The following is a 14,677-nucleotide window of genomic DNA, read 5'->3' as shown; positions in this document are numbered from 1 at the left end:
TACATGTCTTTATATGGATGTATGATTTATTTTATCTTGGATAAATAACTAAGAGTGCAATTGTTGGGTCAGATGCTAAAAATATGTGAAATTTTATAAGAAGTTGCCGAGCTGTTTTCCCAAGAGGCCATACCCCTTTGGAAGTTTCAGTGGTTCTATATTCTTGTAAAATTTAGTATTGTAAGTATTTTTAATTTAGACATTCTAGTGTGTGTGTAGCGGTGTCTCATTATGATTTTAATTTGTATTTCTCCAATGACGAATGATGTTGAGCATCTTTTCATTTACTTATTTGCCATTTGTATATCTTCTTTTAGAAGTGTCTGTTCAAATGTATTGCCCATTTTCTAAATCAGGTTTTGTGACTTACGGAATTTAAGAGTTCTCTATGTATTCTGCATACGAGTCTTTTATGAGATATATGTTTTGAAAACATTTTCTCCAAATAGAGGAGCAATTCTTAAGACACAAGCAAATATCTGAGTTTAGAGGAGATAAAAGGATCTGAATCTAGATAGTTAAATGTTAGAGTCTCTAGCTTTAAAAAATAATAAATAAACTTCCTATGTGTGTCAGAAAGTATAAAGCATATTCAAGTATGTGGTATGTAAAGCATGAACCATTTGATGACTTTTGTATATGCAGTAGGTAAAAAACTTTTGTGTAGAATAAAATAGTTTGTTTGTGTTTCCAAACCATAATGGAATAACAAGTTTGTTAGATAAGTAAATTTTATAAATAACAGAGAATCCTTCCTAAACAAACTTATTACAGAGCTGCCAATGAGAAACATCAACTTATTTAGGTATATATCAGAACTTCCAACTGAGGAGAGAGAGATATATATATATAGATATATAGATATATAGATATATATATGCCTTGACCAATGTACAGTTGACTCTTGAACAATGCAAGGGCTAGGGTTGCTGACCCCCCACTAAGTCAAAATTCACATTTAACTTTTGGTTCCCTAAAATTTTAACTCATAGCCTACTGTTGATCAGAAGCCTTATCAATAACATAAACAGTCAATTAACACATATTTTGTATATGTGTTATATATTGTATTCTTACAATAGAGTAAGCTAGACAAAAGAAAATGTTATTAAGAAAATCATAAAAAGGAGAAAGTATATTTACAGTGCTGTACTGTATTTTTCGATACTGTAAGTTCATGTCGTCTGCTTACAAGACGTGTGTTGGTACCTACATGAATATTGGTTTATATGATACAAAACATTGCAGACGTTATACATGTTACTAACACATCAAAAATGAAAAGATAATGTGAAAAAGAAATTCATATTTATTTAGAGGTATAACGATTCATGTGTTGATAACAAAGAAGCAGCAATATGAATGCCTTATGGTAGCCTAGTTTAATAGACAGGATTGCTTCACGGTAGCTTAGCCTACACACTAATGAATGAATCATTGTAAAATTTTTATGGCATAAGTACTGCATCTATATTCATAGTCCAGTACTGGAAACATTGTTACTTTTTTTAAAAACCACTTCCTTGTGATGATAGACAGATATGCAATTTCTCCAGTGAGAAAGAGGCATATTGTATGGTAATGTGATTTTTTGAAAGCAAAGTTATAAAACAGCAAGAAAACTAATACATTACTGATTTTATATTAAATATCACCTTGTGCCTATGTAAGGATAGACTAGTATCTACATGTATTTTATGCATTCATGACATACCTTTTTCTCAATTTTTTCGATATTTCTAGGCTAAGGAGTTCATCTGCAAGTTTTTTCAAAATGTTGCAAATCTCAAAATATTTTCCAGTATATTTATTGGAAAAAAAAGGTGTGTGTGTAAGTGGACCCACACAATTCAAACCTATGTTGTTCAAAGGTCAACTGTATATAATGCACTTAACATACCACTCTTAGCTCTTAGGTAGAGGTGTTAATACATGTGGAACTGGCCAAAAAAAACAGGCTGTCAGTTATAGGAGCAAAGGCCAAGAACCTGCAGAAGACAGCTTCAGACTAGATGGTCAGCTTCTAATCCATAACTGCCTATCATATTTGACACTAATGACTGTCTAGTGAGTGGGTAAACTGGAGATGGCTGAAAATGAATATAATCATCAAATTTTTTTAAGTAAATAAGTGACATGATAAAAAGTTGAGAAATAGAACTGGTTTCAGTGTGAAGCATTAGTGAAACCAATTTAAAAGGCTGCTGCCTGACTCTAAGGAAAAGATGAGAAGGGACTGAGCAGGACCAAGGAGAGGCAAGATTTCAAAGATATCATGGAGGTATAATTGATAGGACTTGATGCTCAAATGAATGTAGACCTTGAAGAAGAAGAGTCTCAAGTTGACTCCATTTTCTGGTTTGGGTGGCTTAGTGGTGATGCTCTTAATCAAGACAAGACTTCAAATAGAAAAACAGGTTTTGGAGAGAATGCAGTGAGTTCAGTTTTAATAGGTGTGTTTGAAGGGCCAGGAGGACCCCACAGATGGATGAGACTAGTGAGTAGTTGGGAATGTAGCTCTGGAGCTCAGGTGAGATGTCCACGCTAGAGAAAGAGGATGGGCATCATCCGAGTCTAGTTTATTTTAAGATGAGATATCTCATTATGCTTGTGCAGAGTAAAAAGAACAAGAACCACAGTCTGAATTCTAAAAAATATCAATAGTTAAGGTGCAAGTATTGCTTGGTGACAGGAAAGAGATAGTGTTTAGAGAGATGAGAGGATTCATCATCTTGAATGCTGAAGACCAGAAGAGTTTCAAGGAACATGAGTGCCAAGTAGTGCACATTGCTACAGATAGGTCTTTGCTAGAAAGAGACTATGGAATTCGGTGATTAAAAACTCATTGGTCAAAACTGGAAAGAGCCCAGTGTCCATGGGGTAAACCCATTATATATCTTCATACCATAGAATACTACTCAGTAATTAAAAGGAATGATTATTGCTATACACAACACAAATTAATATCAAAAACATTGTGATGAGTGGAAAAAGCCAGACACACACAAAATACATACTGTATGATTCCATTTATATGATGACCAAGAATTGGCAAAACCAACCTATAAATGATAGAAATGAGAAAGAGGATATCCTTGGGAGTGGCAGGAGGGGATGTGGTGGTAGGGAAAACTGACAGTAAAGGAGCACAGGAGGACTTTCTGACGTCAAGAAATGTTCTTTATCTTGTTCAAGGGTAGTTACAATTGCCAAAACTCACTGAACTGAAAACTTAAGATCTATGTATAACCATAATACAAAAAAAAAGTCATCAGTCAAAGGTGGGAGGTTTTACATATATACAATGGAATATTACTCAGCCATAAAAAGGAACGAAACTGAGTTATTTGTAGTGAGGTGGATGGACCTAGAGACTGTCATACAGAGTGAAGTAAGTCAGAAAGAGAAAAACAAATACCGTATGCTAACACATATATATAGAATCTAAAAAAAATAAATGATCAGAAGAACCTAGGGGCAAGATGGGAATAAAGATGCAGACCTACTAGAGAATGGACTTGAGGATATGGGGAGGGGGAAGGGTAAGCTGGGACAAAGTGATACAGTGGCATGGACATATATATACACTACCAAATGTAAAATAGATAGCTAGTGGGAAGCAGCCGCATAGCACAGGGAGATCAGCTCGGTGCTTTGTGACCACCTAGAGGGGTGGGATAGGGAGGGTGGGAGGGAGGGAGATGCAAGAGGGAAGAGATATGGGGACATATGCATATGTATAACTGATTCACTTCGTTATAAAGCAGAAACTAACACACCATTGTAAAGCAATTATACTCCAATAAAGATGTTAATAAAAAAAAAAAGATGGGACGTTTTGCAACTGAACTTGCTGCTTCTAAATTTCCACTAATTTACAAAGAGATATTCCTTTATGAAAGCAAATGTCCATACAGAGAGAGAGAAATCGCAGTTACCAAATTTTCAAAGCAGAAAAACAAAAATATATGGTAGAGGATTTGACAAGCGCAAGAAACAAAATCTAAGTGGTCAGTGGACAAAGTCATAAAATAACTCAGTTTTCACTACAGAAATCCTAAAAATAAAAAATGTGAAGTGAGATTGAAGGTGAGTCAAAAAGAAGAGGGTTGGGACTTCCCTGGTGGCGCACTGATTAAGAATCCGCCTGCCAGCGCAGGGAACACAGGTTCGACCCCTGGTCCGGGAAGATCCCACATGCCACGGAGCAACTAAGCCCGTGCGCCACAACTACTGAGCCTGTGCTCTAGAGCCCGTGAGACACAACTACTGAGCCGAGGTGCTGCAACTACTGAAGCCCGCATGCCTAGAGCCCGTGCTCCACAACAGGAGAAGCCACCGCAATGAGAAGCCTGCGCACCACAACGAAGAGTGGCCCCACTCGCCGCAACTAGAAAAAGCGTGCATGCAGCAACGAAGACCCAACATAGCCAAAAATAAAAATAAAATAAATTTTTTAAAATTTATAAACAAAAATAGGGTTGTTTGAAATTCTATTTTATTTTTTAAAATATGTATTTATTTATTATTTATTTATTTATTTATTTATTTATTTTTGGCTGCACCGGGTCTTAGTTGCGGCTCTCAGGATCTTTGTTGCGGCATGCAGGATCTTTTGTTGTGGCGTGCCAACTCTTAGTTGTGGCATGAGGGCTCTTAGTTGCAGCATGCAGACTTCTTAGTTGTGGTGTGCGATTCTTAGTTGAGACATGCGGACTCTTAGTTGTGGCATGCATGTGGGATCTAGTTCCCTTACCAGGGATCGAACCCAGGCCCCCTGCTTTGGGAGCGCAGAGTCTTACCCACTGAACCACCAGAGAAGTCCTGAAATTCTATTTTAAAGTAGGTAGAGCCGTTGAGCCACTCCGCAAGCTAAATCTTGCTGACTTCTCTCCCTAACCATCAGCACAAGACTGGAAGTTTACTCTCTGGAGAGGCTGGACTGAGGGACATCAGACACCGCTGAAAATGGAATACTCTATTGAAAATGGGGGCTCCATTGACAGTCTACCTATATTCCAAACATTGAGATCCCCAGGCCTCTTTTGTAACTCAGCTCCAGAGCATTGGAAAACACACTCAAGAAGAATCTGAGTTCTGAGAAATCTAATCAGCCCATGATTTAAAAAGAAAAAAAAAAAAAAAAAAAATAGCAAACTCCAACTAGAACAGGTCAGAAGGCTCTGAGAAAGACATCTCCAAGGAAATTAGATAGACTGATATATTTTAACACATTTAGAGATTTAGATAATTAGGGAAGTGTTTGAGTTTGAATTTAAGGATAAGTACACAGAAAACTGAGGAAGCAAATAAGATGCTTATTAACTCCTGGGATAATGAAAAGTTTAGAATGAAAGGAAAAGTAATCAGAGCATGATATACATGTGAATAGCATTTACATGGTCATAAGAAAATAAACACTAAATATTGATTTATCAAAAAATTACAAAATTATGACAACTGTATAAGAGGCAAAGGGTGCAAATGTGCATGTAGGAGGATGAGGGGGGAATGCATAGTAAAAAAAACTTTATCTTTCATAGAACAAAGTCAACAGATTAATGACTTAAACTGAAAAATCAAGAAGTAACAGCATATACATGTTGCTGGAAGTAAACACCAAAAGAAACACTTTAGTTGCCTCCAAAGACTGGTAAATGGAAAAGGACATGAGGGGTAATGTTTGACTCCTTAAACCATATGCTATGATTAAAAAAAAAAAAAAAATCAAATAAAACAAAATAATAAAGGCATTTGCAAAGAGAATTTCATGAGATTAGATTGCAGTGGGTTGAAGAGTGAATGAAAATTAAGGATGTTCTCAGCAAACTGAATAATATAAGGAAGGGGATGTCAGGATGGTGAGTAGAGTTGCTTGATGGAAAGATAAGATTGAAGGAAAATTGGTAGTTTGCTTGATTATGGTTATTTAGGTTGCTAACTAATTGGTTAGTCAATTTGTTCATGACAGGGATGAGCTTAGACAAAAAAAAAAAAGCAGTTAAGAGTCTGCTGAGGTGAGAGGGAATAAATGAGGTGTCAAAGTCCCAGATGAAGTGGTGGATGTTGAAATCAGACACATGATAAAGTGTTAGCTTTGAAAAAGAATAGGAGCATCTCTTTTATATGATGAAGGAAAGAATTGTTAAAAGAATTAGTGACTTAAGCTGTATTTTCTCACTGGCAATTGTGGCTAAGTCATCTGTTGAGGGATTTGGATAGTTTTCATTATCTGAGAATGGATGCTGACCAGAGACAAAAAATGAAATAAATGCTGGGTAGCAATTTGAGGAGCCCAGCTGAGGGAGAATTTCAAAATGTATATATTAGTCAGCACGGGCTGCCATAACAAAATACCACAGGCTGGGTGTCTTAAACAACAGAGGTTTATTTTCTCACAGTTCTGGAGGCTGGAAAGTCCAAGATCAAGGCGCCCACAGGGTTTGGTTCCTGGTAAGGACTTTCCTCCTGGCTTGCAGACAGCCACCTTCTTGCCGTGTCCTCCCGTGGCGATTGAGAGAGAGGGAGGGAGCGCTCTGGTGTCTCTTCCTTTGCAGACGTTAATCTTGTTGGAGCAGGGCTCCACCTTATGACTTCATTTAACCTTTATTACTTCTTACTCCAAATACAATCACATTGGGGTTTAGGGCTTCAGTGTATGAGTTTGAGGAGGACACAGTTCAGTCCATGGCATGTGTAATTCAGCACTATTACCCAAGAGCAGAAGAGAAGACAGATGGCTGAGTTGATCCAAATTTGGGGATTAGTAGGATAGACTGGATGGAAGGTCAAGGTGGCAGACGAATTGAGGGACTGGTGAAAGTATGGCTAAAACTAAGTGTTCACGGCGTCCAAGAACAGTGGAAAGAGAAGCCAGGAAAGGGAAGGGGCAGGGATTGGTAGGCTTCATGGAAGGTCCTCTCAGGTCTGGAGGCTGGAGAACAAATGAGAACTCTTTTACTGTGTGCCTTCTCTGGGTACAGTCCTTTCTTCGGACATGATTGGTTGTTTCTGCACTTTCAACTTCACTGGCAATCAATGAGAATTATCAAACTGGAAAGAAGATTTAGGTTCATTAGTGGTAGCAATCATCACATTTTTCTTTCTTTTTAGACGACTAAATACCTTGAACAAGTGTGCCTCAATGAAACTTGATGTGAACTTCCAAAGGAAAAAGGTAGGTAACCTTACTACACCTTACTGAGACCATGGCTATACCAATAGGAGAAGCTTGCATTCACAAATGAAAAACAACATGAACCGAAGCAAAATTCTGAAATGCCCGACCGTCTGTTTGTTCTCCAAATATCCCATTATATCATAAACATTATAAGTAGGTCTATTATATATCTAGGCTGACGTCTGTTTGTTTCACTGTTTCATTTTGATTTAGTTTTATCAGAAGGTTTGCATAAAAATGTAAAATGCCTTAACTGTTTACAATAATCTTTCAGAAGTTTTAGCTGTAAATATCCACTCCATATTAGACCCAAGTTCTCCACAGTGATTTGTAGATTAAGAGAATGCAGAAAAGAATCTATGGGGCCAAGTGTCTTCTGCCTCATTCTTTCCTGTGGCATTTTATTTTCAAGTGCAGTCAAGATGCATTCATTGTCAGGCAGGTTTGTTTCATCATGGTTGAGGGGTCGGGTGAGAGTGTAACAGCAAGATTCAGAACCTGCCCCATCTTTCCATTCTCGCCCCTTGCACTTTTCTCTGGTCACAGGGAATGTCCTTCAGTTTTACGAGCCACTATGCTCCCTCCCTCTTCTAGGACTTTGCACGCGCTCTTTCCTCTGTAGGAATAAGACTGGAGATTTCGGTTCTGAAACAAAGCTATACTTTATTGAGCACTTACTGTTTTCCACGAGCTAGGTTATGGCATTTAATCCATTGCGATAGGGATTCTCTGTTTTCTAGAGAAGGAAAATAAAACCTGAACAGGTTAAGTCCCTTGCCCGTGATCTTTCAACCAGTGGAGGAGCAGGGTTTCAATTTCAGGTGTGTCTAACTCCAAAACCGAGGCCCCTAACCACTGCGCTGAAAGACCTCTCTTTCTCACTGAATTGATCCTTTTAGGAAACTCAGAATTGAAATCGTTAACTACTTTTTTCATTTCACATCTTCAGTATGTAACAAGTCAAGCCTTAGTATATTTTGAAGAAGCAGAGAAAACATCTTTGAGTCAAAAGAAAGTGTTCTTTATTCTGGTCTACACAGAAAAGTCATTACAGCCCATGGATTTTAAGTCACTCCTGAGTAACCTAATCTTTAAAAATAACTTTAACCTGAATTCTGCTCTAAAATAGCACCCAAAAAAAGCGCGAATGAATTTTGGTTGACCTCACCTTCAAAACAATTTAGGGTTTGAGCCAGGAGCCAAAGATTTAAGCTAAGGAGGTAAAATGGTGAAAAACAATATCCAGAGAATATATTAAAACATGAGCAATTTGTCCAGGTCAAAGAAAAAGTTTAAATGTGGGAATAAACATCCCAACAGCCATCTGGCTGAATAGACCCCTTGAGAAGCATACACACTATTTGGTCGTAACACATGGTTCTTATTAAACCGAGCATAGCCACGCCTGTGTGGCTGGTCTGTACACTGCCGGTGCAGATCCTTAGCTGCTGTGTATCACAAAAGCAAATGCCAAAAACTAACGACAGGATTTGTTTCCAACCAAGTCGTGTGATTGGATTCTTCCCTTATTGCCAGCATTTCAAAACCCACATGTGAGATAGGCTTGAATAACATTTGCTAGACTCTGTTACCTTCACAAAAGCTCCTCTGTAAATTGGTCACTTCAGTATTTTGACATTCTTAATTTATTCCTTATGTTGGATATAGTGGCACACACCCTTACAGCCCCTACTTAGCTGTAGGCCCCGCAGATGCATGCACTTGAATAAAATATTGCTTTACACATTGTAAATTGGGGACTCATGGCCTGAATTTTGAAATAAATAAATCCAGTGGGTGATCTCCACCCACTTGTGAATCTCAATCATGACCAGCATCTGGGACTGTGGTCTAAGCAACTATGCAGGAGACCCTGGTGGTGGCACGTGTTCCCATGATCTGTCCCTTGCCCGAGTCATAGGCTAGTCCTTTATTTTACTGCAAAAAAATACCAAAAATAAATACAGGCTAGAACTAGGCCAAATGATCAAAAATAGAAAGTGAAACTTGAGAACCAAGCACCACAGGGAGCTTCAACCAACTTTGGAATTAGTTTGTTTGGAAGAAAAAAAAAAAAAAGACAGTAGCATTTCCTCTGTGTATGTCCCCATTTTAATCAATCCAAGAAATAGAAATATAATGTTCATCTCTAATCTGCAGAGGCCCAGACATGTTTAATTCTGCAGAATGTCATCCCCAAATGGCTTAGCCGTCCAGGGCCACAGTCATTCTTCTCCCTTCAGGACCACTGGGCCTCAGAAGGGCCGTGTGTGCTTGCTCAGTGCTCTGTGGTGTGGTTAACAAGCTCCCACAGTGCCCGCTCTGTGCCAGGCACTATTCCTCATCACTAACCCCATGTCACAGATGCGGAGATTGAAGGGCAGGGAAGATGAGTAACTTGCCCAGAGCCACAAAGAAACAGCAGAGGCAGGATCTGAACCCAGCTGGCCACAAACTGCCCCTCCTGGTGTTTCAGAGATATTCAGAAATGTATTGGCATGAGCTTCTGACCCTTGGCCTGAGACCTGCAAGGGTTTCCTCAGCAATACATACAATTATGTATTTTTATTGTTGTTTTAGAAGAAGGATATTTCTTGCTGTCTTGCACTCAAGTCCATGATTTATTTAATGTCTTCATGGAAATTTATCTCTGGATCTCTCATAGTGAATGAGTCATGAATCTCATTGCTCTGCTTTGAACTTGGTTCTCATTTAATTTTGTTTAATTCTGAAGAGTTTGGTGGGTTGACTCGAGGCAGAAAAAAAAAAAAAAAGAATCCACAAATAGATAAAGATGGTGAAGCCTCATTCATACTTAGTTAGGCATGCACTTTTCCTGTACATCAAATGCCACTCGCTTGTAAAGCACCAGGAGAAATGAAATCGCACCTTACCACTTTGCAGGAGAGAAAAGATAGTGCCTTACCACTTTGCAGAAGAGAGAAGCAGTCCTCTAAAGATCGAGATTACCTTCCCTGTGAGAGTCAGGTGGAGAAGAGTGTCCTCAATCTTGGCCAGGCACCTCACTGAAAGACTCAATAAAACCCGGCATTTCTGAGAGCCTGGGGACGTCGGCAGTTGCCCGCCTCGGGTCTCAGGCTCCTCCCCCTGCAGCGCTGCAAGTGGCAGGTCCCTGCTTCTGAACTGGAGGCCTCAGCCACTCAGCTCCAGTCAACTTTAATGGAAGATAAACGTCTAAATTTCTGTATAACTATGGATTAGCCGCCTCTCACAGCTGTGGACTTGCATGGGCTCCTGTTTCCAGTTGATAGAGATGGTCAAATTTGGTTTAAAAAATACAAAATCCTTCCTTTTGCAGTGTCTGGTTGGCATTTGTCTCTGGAGCATATATAATTTCAGCTAAGAATGTTCTCATTTTTTAGAAGAAGCCAAACACTGGCGTTTCATCTAAATTAAAAACCCCAAGGCACATGCAAAGCTACTCTTTCTCAGAAAAATGTTTCTTCTTCATTATTACCTACAGAATTCACACTTGCTTTATGACGACATTGAAATCCCCTAATTACGTTAGTGTTTACGTGATACTGTTTAGCTTTGAGTACAAAGCTAAAGTCAGAGACTGAACTCCCATAAGGATCTCTGTTAAATGAGGAAAGAGAGGGACGTGTACAAACACAGGACTCTTACCTGAGATTTCCCAGGCGAGAAAGAGCAGCTTCAAAAGAAGTTTCTGGTTAAAGCTATAGTTTTAACAAAGCTCTCTGAAATCCTGACCAAAGGTGGAAAGCCACACAGAAACAATGACTAATTGCCACGTTGCAGCCAGCACCTCCCGGCCTGGATGCCGTGGGCATTTCAAAGAAGCTGCGGGTGTTGTCAGGGAGCCTGACCTCTGCCTCCCAGTCCTCCCCACCCGCCCCCCTGCCTTTCACAACCTCAAACCTCCCACCAAATAAGACACCTCCTGGCAGCTCCGAATAGCAGCGTCACATGAAAGAAGTTACATTTCATTCCATCATTCACTTGGCTGGAGAGTATAGTCTTGAATTGAAGACTGTTGCATGTGAATGTCCTAGAACCATAGGATCTTTGAGTTAGATCTTCGCTCATCTTTTCCGGTCTCCCATCCAGTAGAGGATATACTTTTAGAGCATCTATCACAATTCACTCAGGCTCTGTTTGTAAGCATCTAGACGTGATGAGTTCATTATATTGCAAGGCAGTTTGGTTTTTCCTAATTACTAGAAGTCTTCCATATAATAAGCTAAAAGCTGATTCTGTGTAAACTTGCCCATCTGATTCCAGCTGATTTCTCTGGAGAAGCACAGAATATGGATTTCCCCTATCTCTAGATCCGGGGTCAGCAAACTAGCGCTCCTGCTTTTGTAAAGAAAGTTGTATTGGAACAAAGCCACACCCATTCTTTTGGCTGCAAAGGCAGAGTTGAGTAGTTGTAACAGACTGGATGGCCTGTAAATCTAAAATATTTACTATCTGACCCTTTACAGAAAGTTTTCTGACCTCTGCTCAATCTAGAACAAAGTTTCGTAAACTGTCTATGGTGACTGATTTTTCTTTTTTTGATTTCCAGTCTGCCACTGACCAAGATAACGTTTGTAAAATTCACTACAAAGGAATTATTAGAAATATGAAATGATAAAAGGTTATAGAAAATACAAGCCTAAATGTTTTATTAGACTCTACAGATACAAAATTGCATTCCAATAAATATAATTGGAACAAATATAACAGGAAATAGAAAAGAATTACAAAAATTGTTCATATTTTTATTAAAAGTATACTTAGGCTATTAATATGAAGAATCATGATTGCACTTATGACTTTTTTTGTTGTTCAGCTGTCAGAACTAAACAAAAAGTTTACTTTGAAATTCCCCATGTTAAAAGTCTGTACGCACTTTTCAGTCAAACACTGTGACTATGAGTATTCCTGACAGTGAGTTTTTTGCTTGTTATCTAATTTAGGTTGGATTGACAGCAACACTACTCACAGGGAAAAATGCATATCTAAAATGTTTCTTTGTTTTTTGTTTTGTTTTGTTTTTTGGCTGTGTGGGTCTTCTTTGCTGCACTCAGGCTTTCTCTAGTTGCAGAGAGCGGGGCTACTCTTCGTTGCAGTGTGCTGGCTTCTCATTGCCGTAGCTTCTCTTGTTGCAGTGCACGGGTTCTAGGCATTCAAGCTCAGTATTTGTGGCTCGCAGGCTCAGTAGTTGTGGCACGCAGGCTTAGTTGCTCTGCGGCATGTGGGATCCCCGGACCAGGGCTTGAACCCATGTCCCCTGCATTGGCAGGTGGATTCTTAACCACTGCACCACCAGGGAAGTCCCTGTTTCTTTGTTTTAATACTAGTCTTCATAAAGAAACCCATCTCACAGAATATGTTGAGTGGAATCAAAGAAGAAGTCAAAGTAATTCTTTAAAGTTTTGGCTATTCTTTTTTACCTTTCATTCAAAATGAAGTAAGTGATGCTGTATTTCCAAAATTCATCTTCAATCTTTCACTACTAGCCAACTTCTGCAATTATCTTTCTGTAAAACAATGGATCCTGTACATTATACACTTTGGGTTATGGTAGATAAACTAATCTTGAAACATCACACGTTATAACTTACTGCACCCAACACCCAAGCTGGTCTCAGCCCTGTTCAATAAGACAAGTCCACTGATCATGAACTCGTATAGCACAGCCTTGCCAAATGGTGACAAATGGTTTTAATGCTTACTCTCAATGTCTGAACTTACCTCACTGAAGACTGGTAAGTTTGAGGACTGTCAGCCCCTTAACCACACTTCGAGTAGCACTGCTCTCGAGTTCCTTCTTTTGAAACCAAACCATTAGTTCTTTCAATCATCCTTCATAGAAGGTTGTGGTGTCTAGATCATTGGCCATCCCGATTACTCTTCTCTAGAAATAAATCCCTTTCCACGTGCCCCTGAAAATGTGGCTCATTGTTCCTGATATATGTGACCAGGCAGAATACAGTGGGGCTGCAACCTTCCAAGTATTGAGATTCATGCTTCTGGTCAGGTATCCTAAGGTGGGTGATCATAGTTTGGTAGCCACATTACATGGTTAACTCATATTAAGCTGAAATCTGCTACAACTCTCAAGGCTATTAACAGGAACGAAGTCCGTTTCATCTTGCACATCCTATAATAGATGTGTGAAGTTAGGGTCTTTATATTTTACTTCATGAAATTTCATCTTATTAACAGGCCATCCTTCAATTCTGTTAAGATCTTCATGCATCTCAATATCACTATGCTCTAACAACAATAATTAGTTTTATCTTGCACTTTAAGATTTATCTGGCATTTTCACATATAATCTCATTTGATCCTGTTGACAAACCATGCTAAATGTGTATTGTTATCGTTTCCATTTTACAGCTGAGAGAATTGAGTCTCCAAGTGGGTGCCTTGCCCAAGATCACTTAGTGAATAATCTGTGCCATCTTCACATCTAAAAAACATGAATTCTTCTGACTCATTCAAGTTATTCTTAAAATGGGTATAACCTGAAGGCATCCCCCAGAGATCTCTCCTTCAGTTACTTTCAGTAGTTTGATCACACTCTTTGATGGAGTTACTCAACCAGCTACTAACAAAATGCTCTGTAGCCTCCAGCAGTTTGCCATCTTGGCCACAACAATATCTTGAGAGCCTTTTGTCAGTTCCTGGCTGAAATCCAGACACTCCACATCTATAGTATTTCCATGGTTTACTAAATCATTAAGATAAGAGAATAAAGTTAGTTTGGTGTGTTTTTCTCATAAACACATCTGACTCCGAAAGGTTTCCATTTTGCATTTCTAAATAATCACAAACTATTTGTTTTTAGCCTTAAAAAAAAAATCAAACAAACAGATGAAATCTGATCATCTCTTAAACAATCAGTACACTTTCACAGTTATTGGGGAGTCTGCTATGTGCCTGACCGTCTGCTGTGCCGTGAGTGTATAAAAATCTAAAACTCTAGTGTTTTTCATACTGTGAATCATGGCCCGTTGGTGGGTTATCAAATGAATTTGGTTGGTTGCAAACAACATTTTTTTAAAAAAATGAAATAGACTAAACTAGAATATAAAGTATCAGAGCACAAAGATAATTATTATAGTACAAATTTCTTTCTTTCTTTCTTTCTTTCTCTTTCTTTCTTTCTTTCTTTCTTTCTTTCTTTCTTTCTTTCTTTCTTTCACTTTAGTGTAATTTGTATGTGGGCCTTGAGTTGTGATGGAAAACGTACTTTTTAAAATTAGCAGATAACATTTATTGAGCACTTAGTATGTTCCATATACTGTTCTAGGTACTGTATATGGATTACTTCCTTTTATCCTTCTTCCAGTTTTATTGAGATATCATTGATGTATAGCACTATATACATTTAAACTGTACAGCATGATTTGACTTACATGCATCATGATTCCCGCAATAAGTTTAGTGAATATCCATCATTCCATATAGATACAATGTTAAAGAAATAGAAAAAGATAACTTTTTTCCTTGTGATGAGAA

At 38.5% G+C, this 14,677-nt stretch overlaps 1 protein-coding gene across 2 annotated transcripts in view; it reads left to right on the top strand.

Moving 5' to 3' along the window:
• The window catches only part of STARD13 (StAR related lipid transfer domain containing 13), a 220,722-nt gene that overhangs the window by 179,058 nt on the left and 26,987 nt on the right, over positions 1-14,677 (top strand). For both annotated transcript variants that reach the window (XM_068526922.1, XM_068526921.1), the window contains exon 4: positions 7,114-7,177. In XM_068526922.1, coding sequence (XP_068383023.1) covers positions 7,114-7,177 — 64 coding nt within the window. The remainder of the gene's footprint in view (positions 1-7,113; positions 7,178-14,677) is intronic.

The sequence above is a fragment of the Eschrichtius robustus genome, chromosome 18, assembly GCF_028021215.1.
Source record: "Eschrichtius robustus isolate mEscRob2 chromosome 18, mEscRob2.pri, whole genome shotgun sequence".
Taxonomy (NCBI): Eukaryota; Metazoa; Chordata; class Mammalia; order Artiodactyla; family Eschrichtiidae; genus Eschrichtius; species Eschrichtius robustus.
Note: the sequence above shows the minus strand (reverse complement) of the source record. Positions and strands in the feature narration are given on the sequence as shown.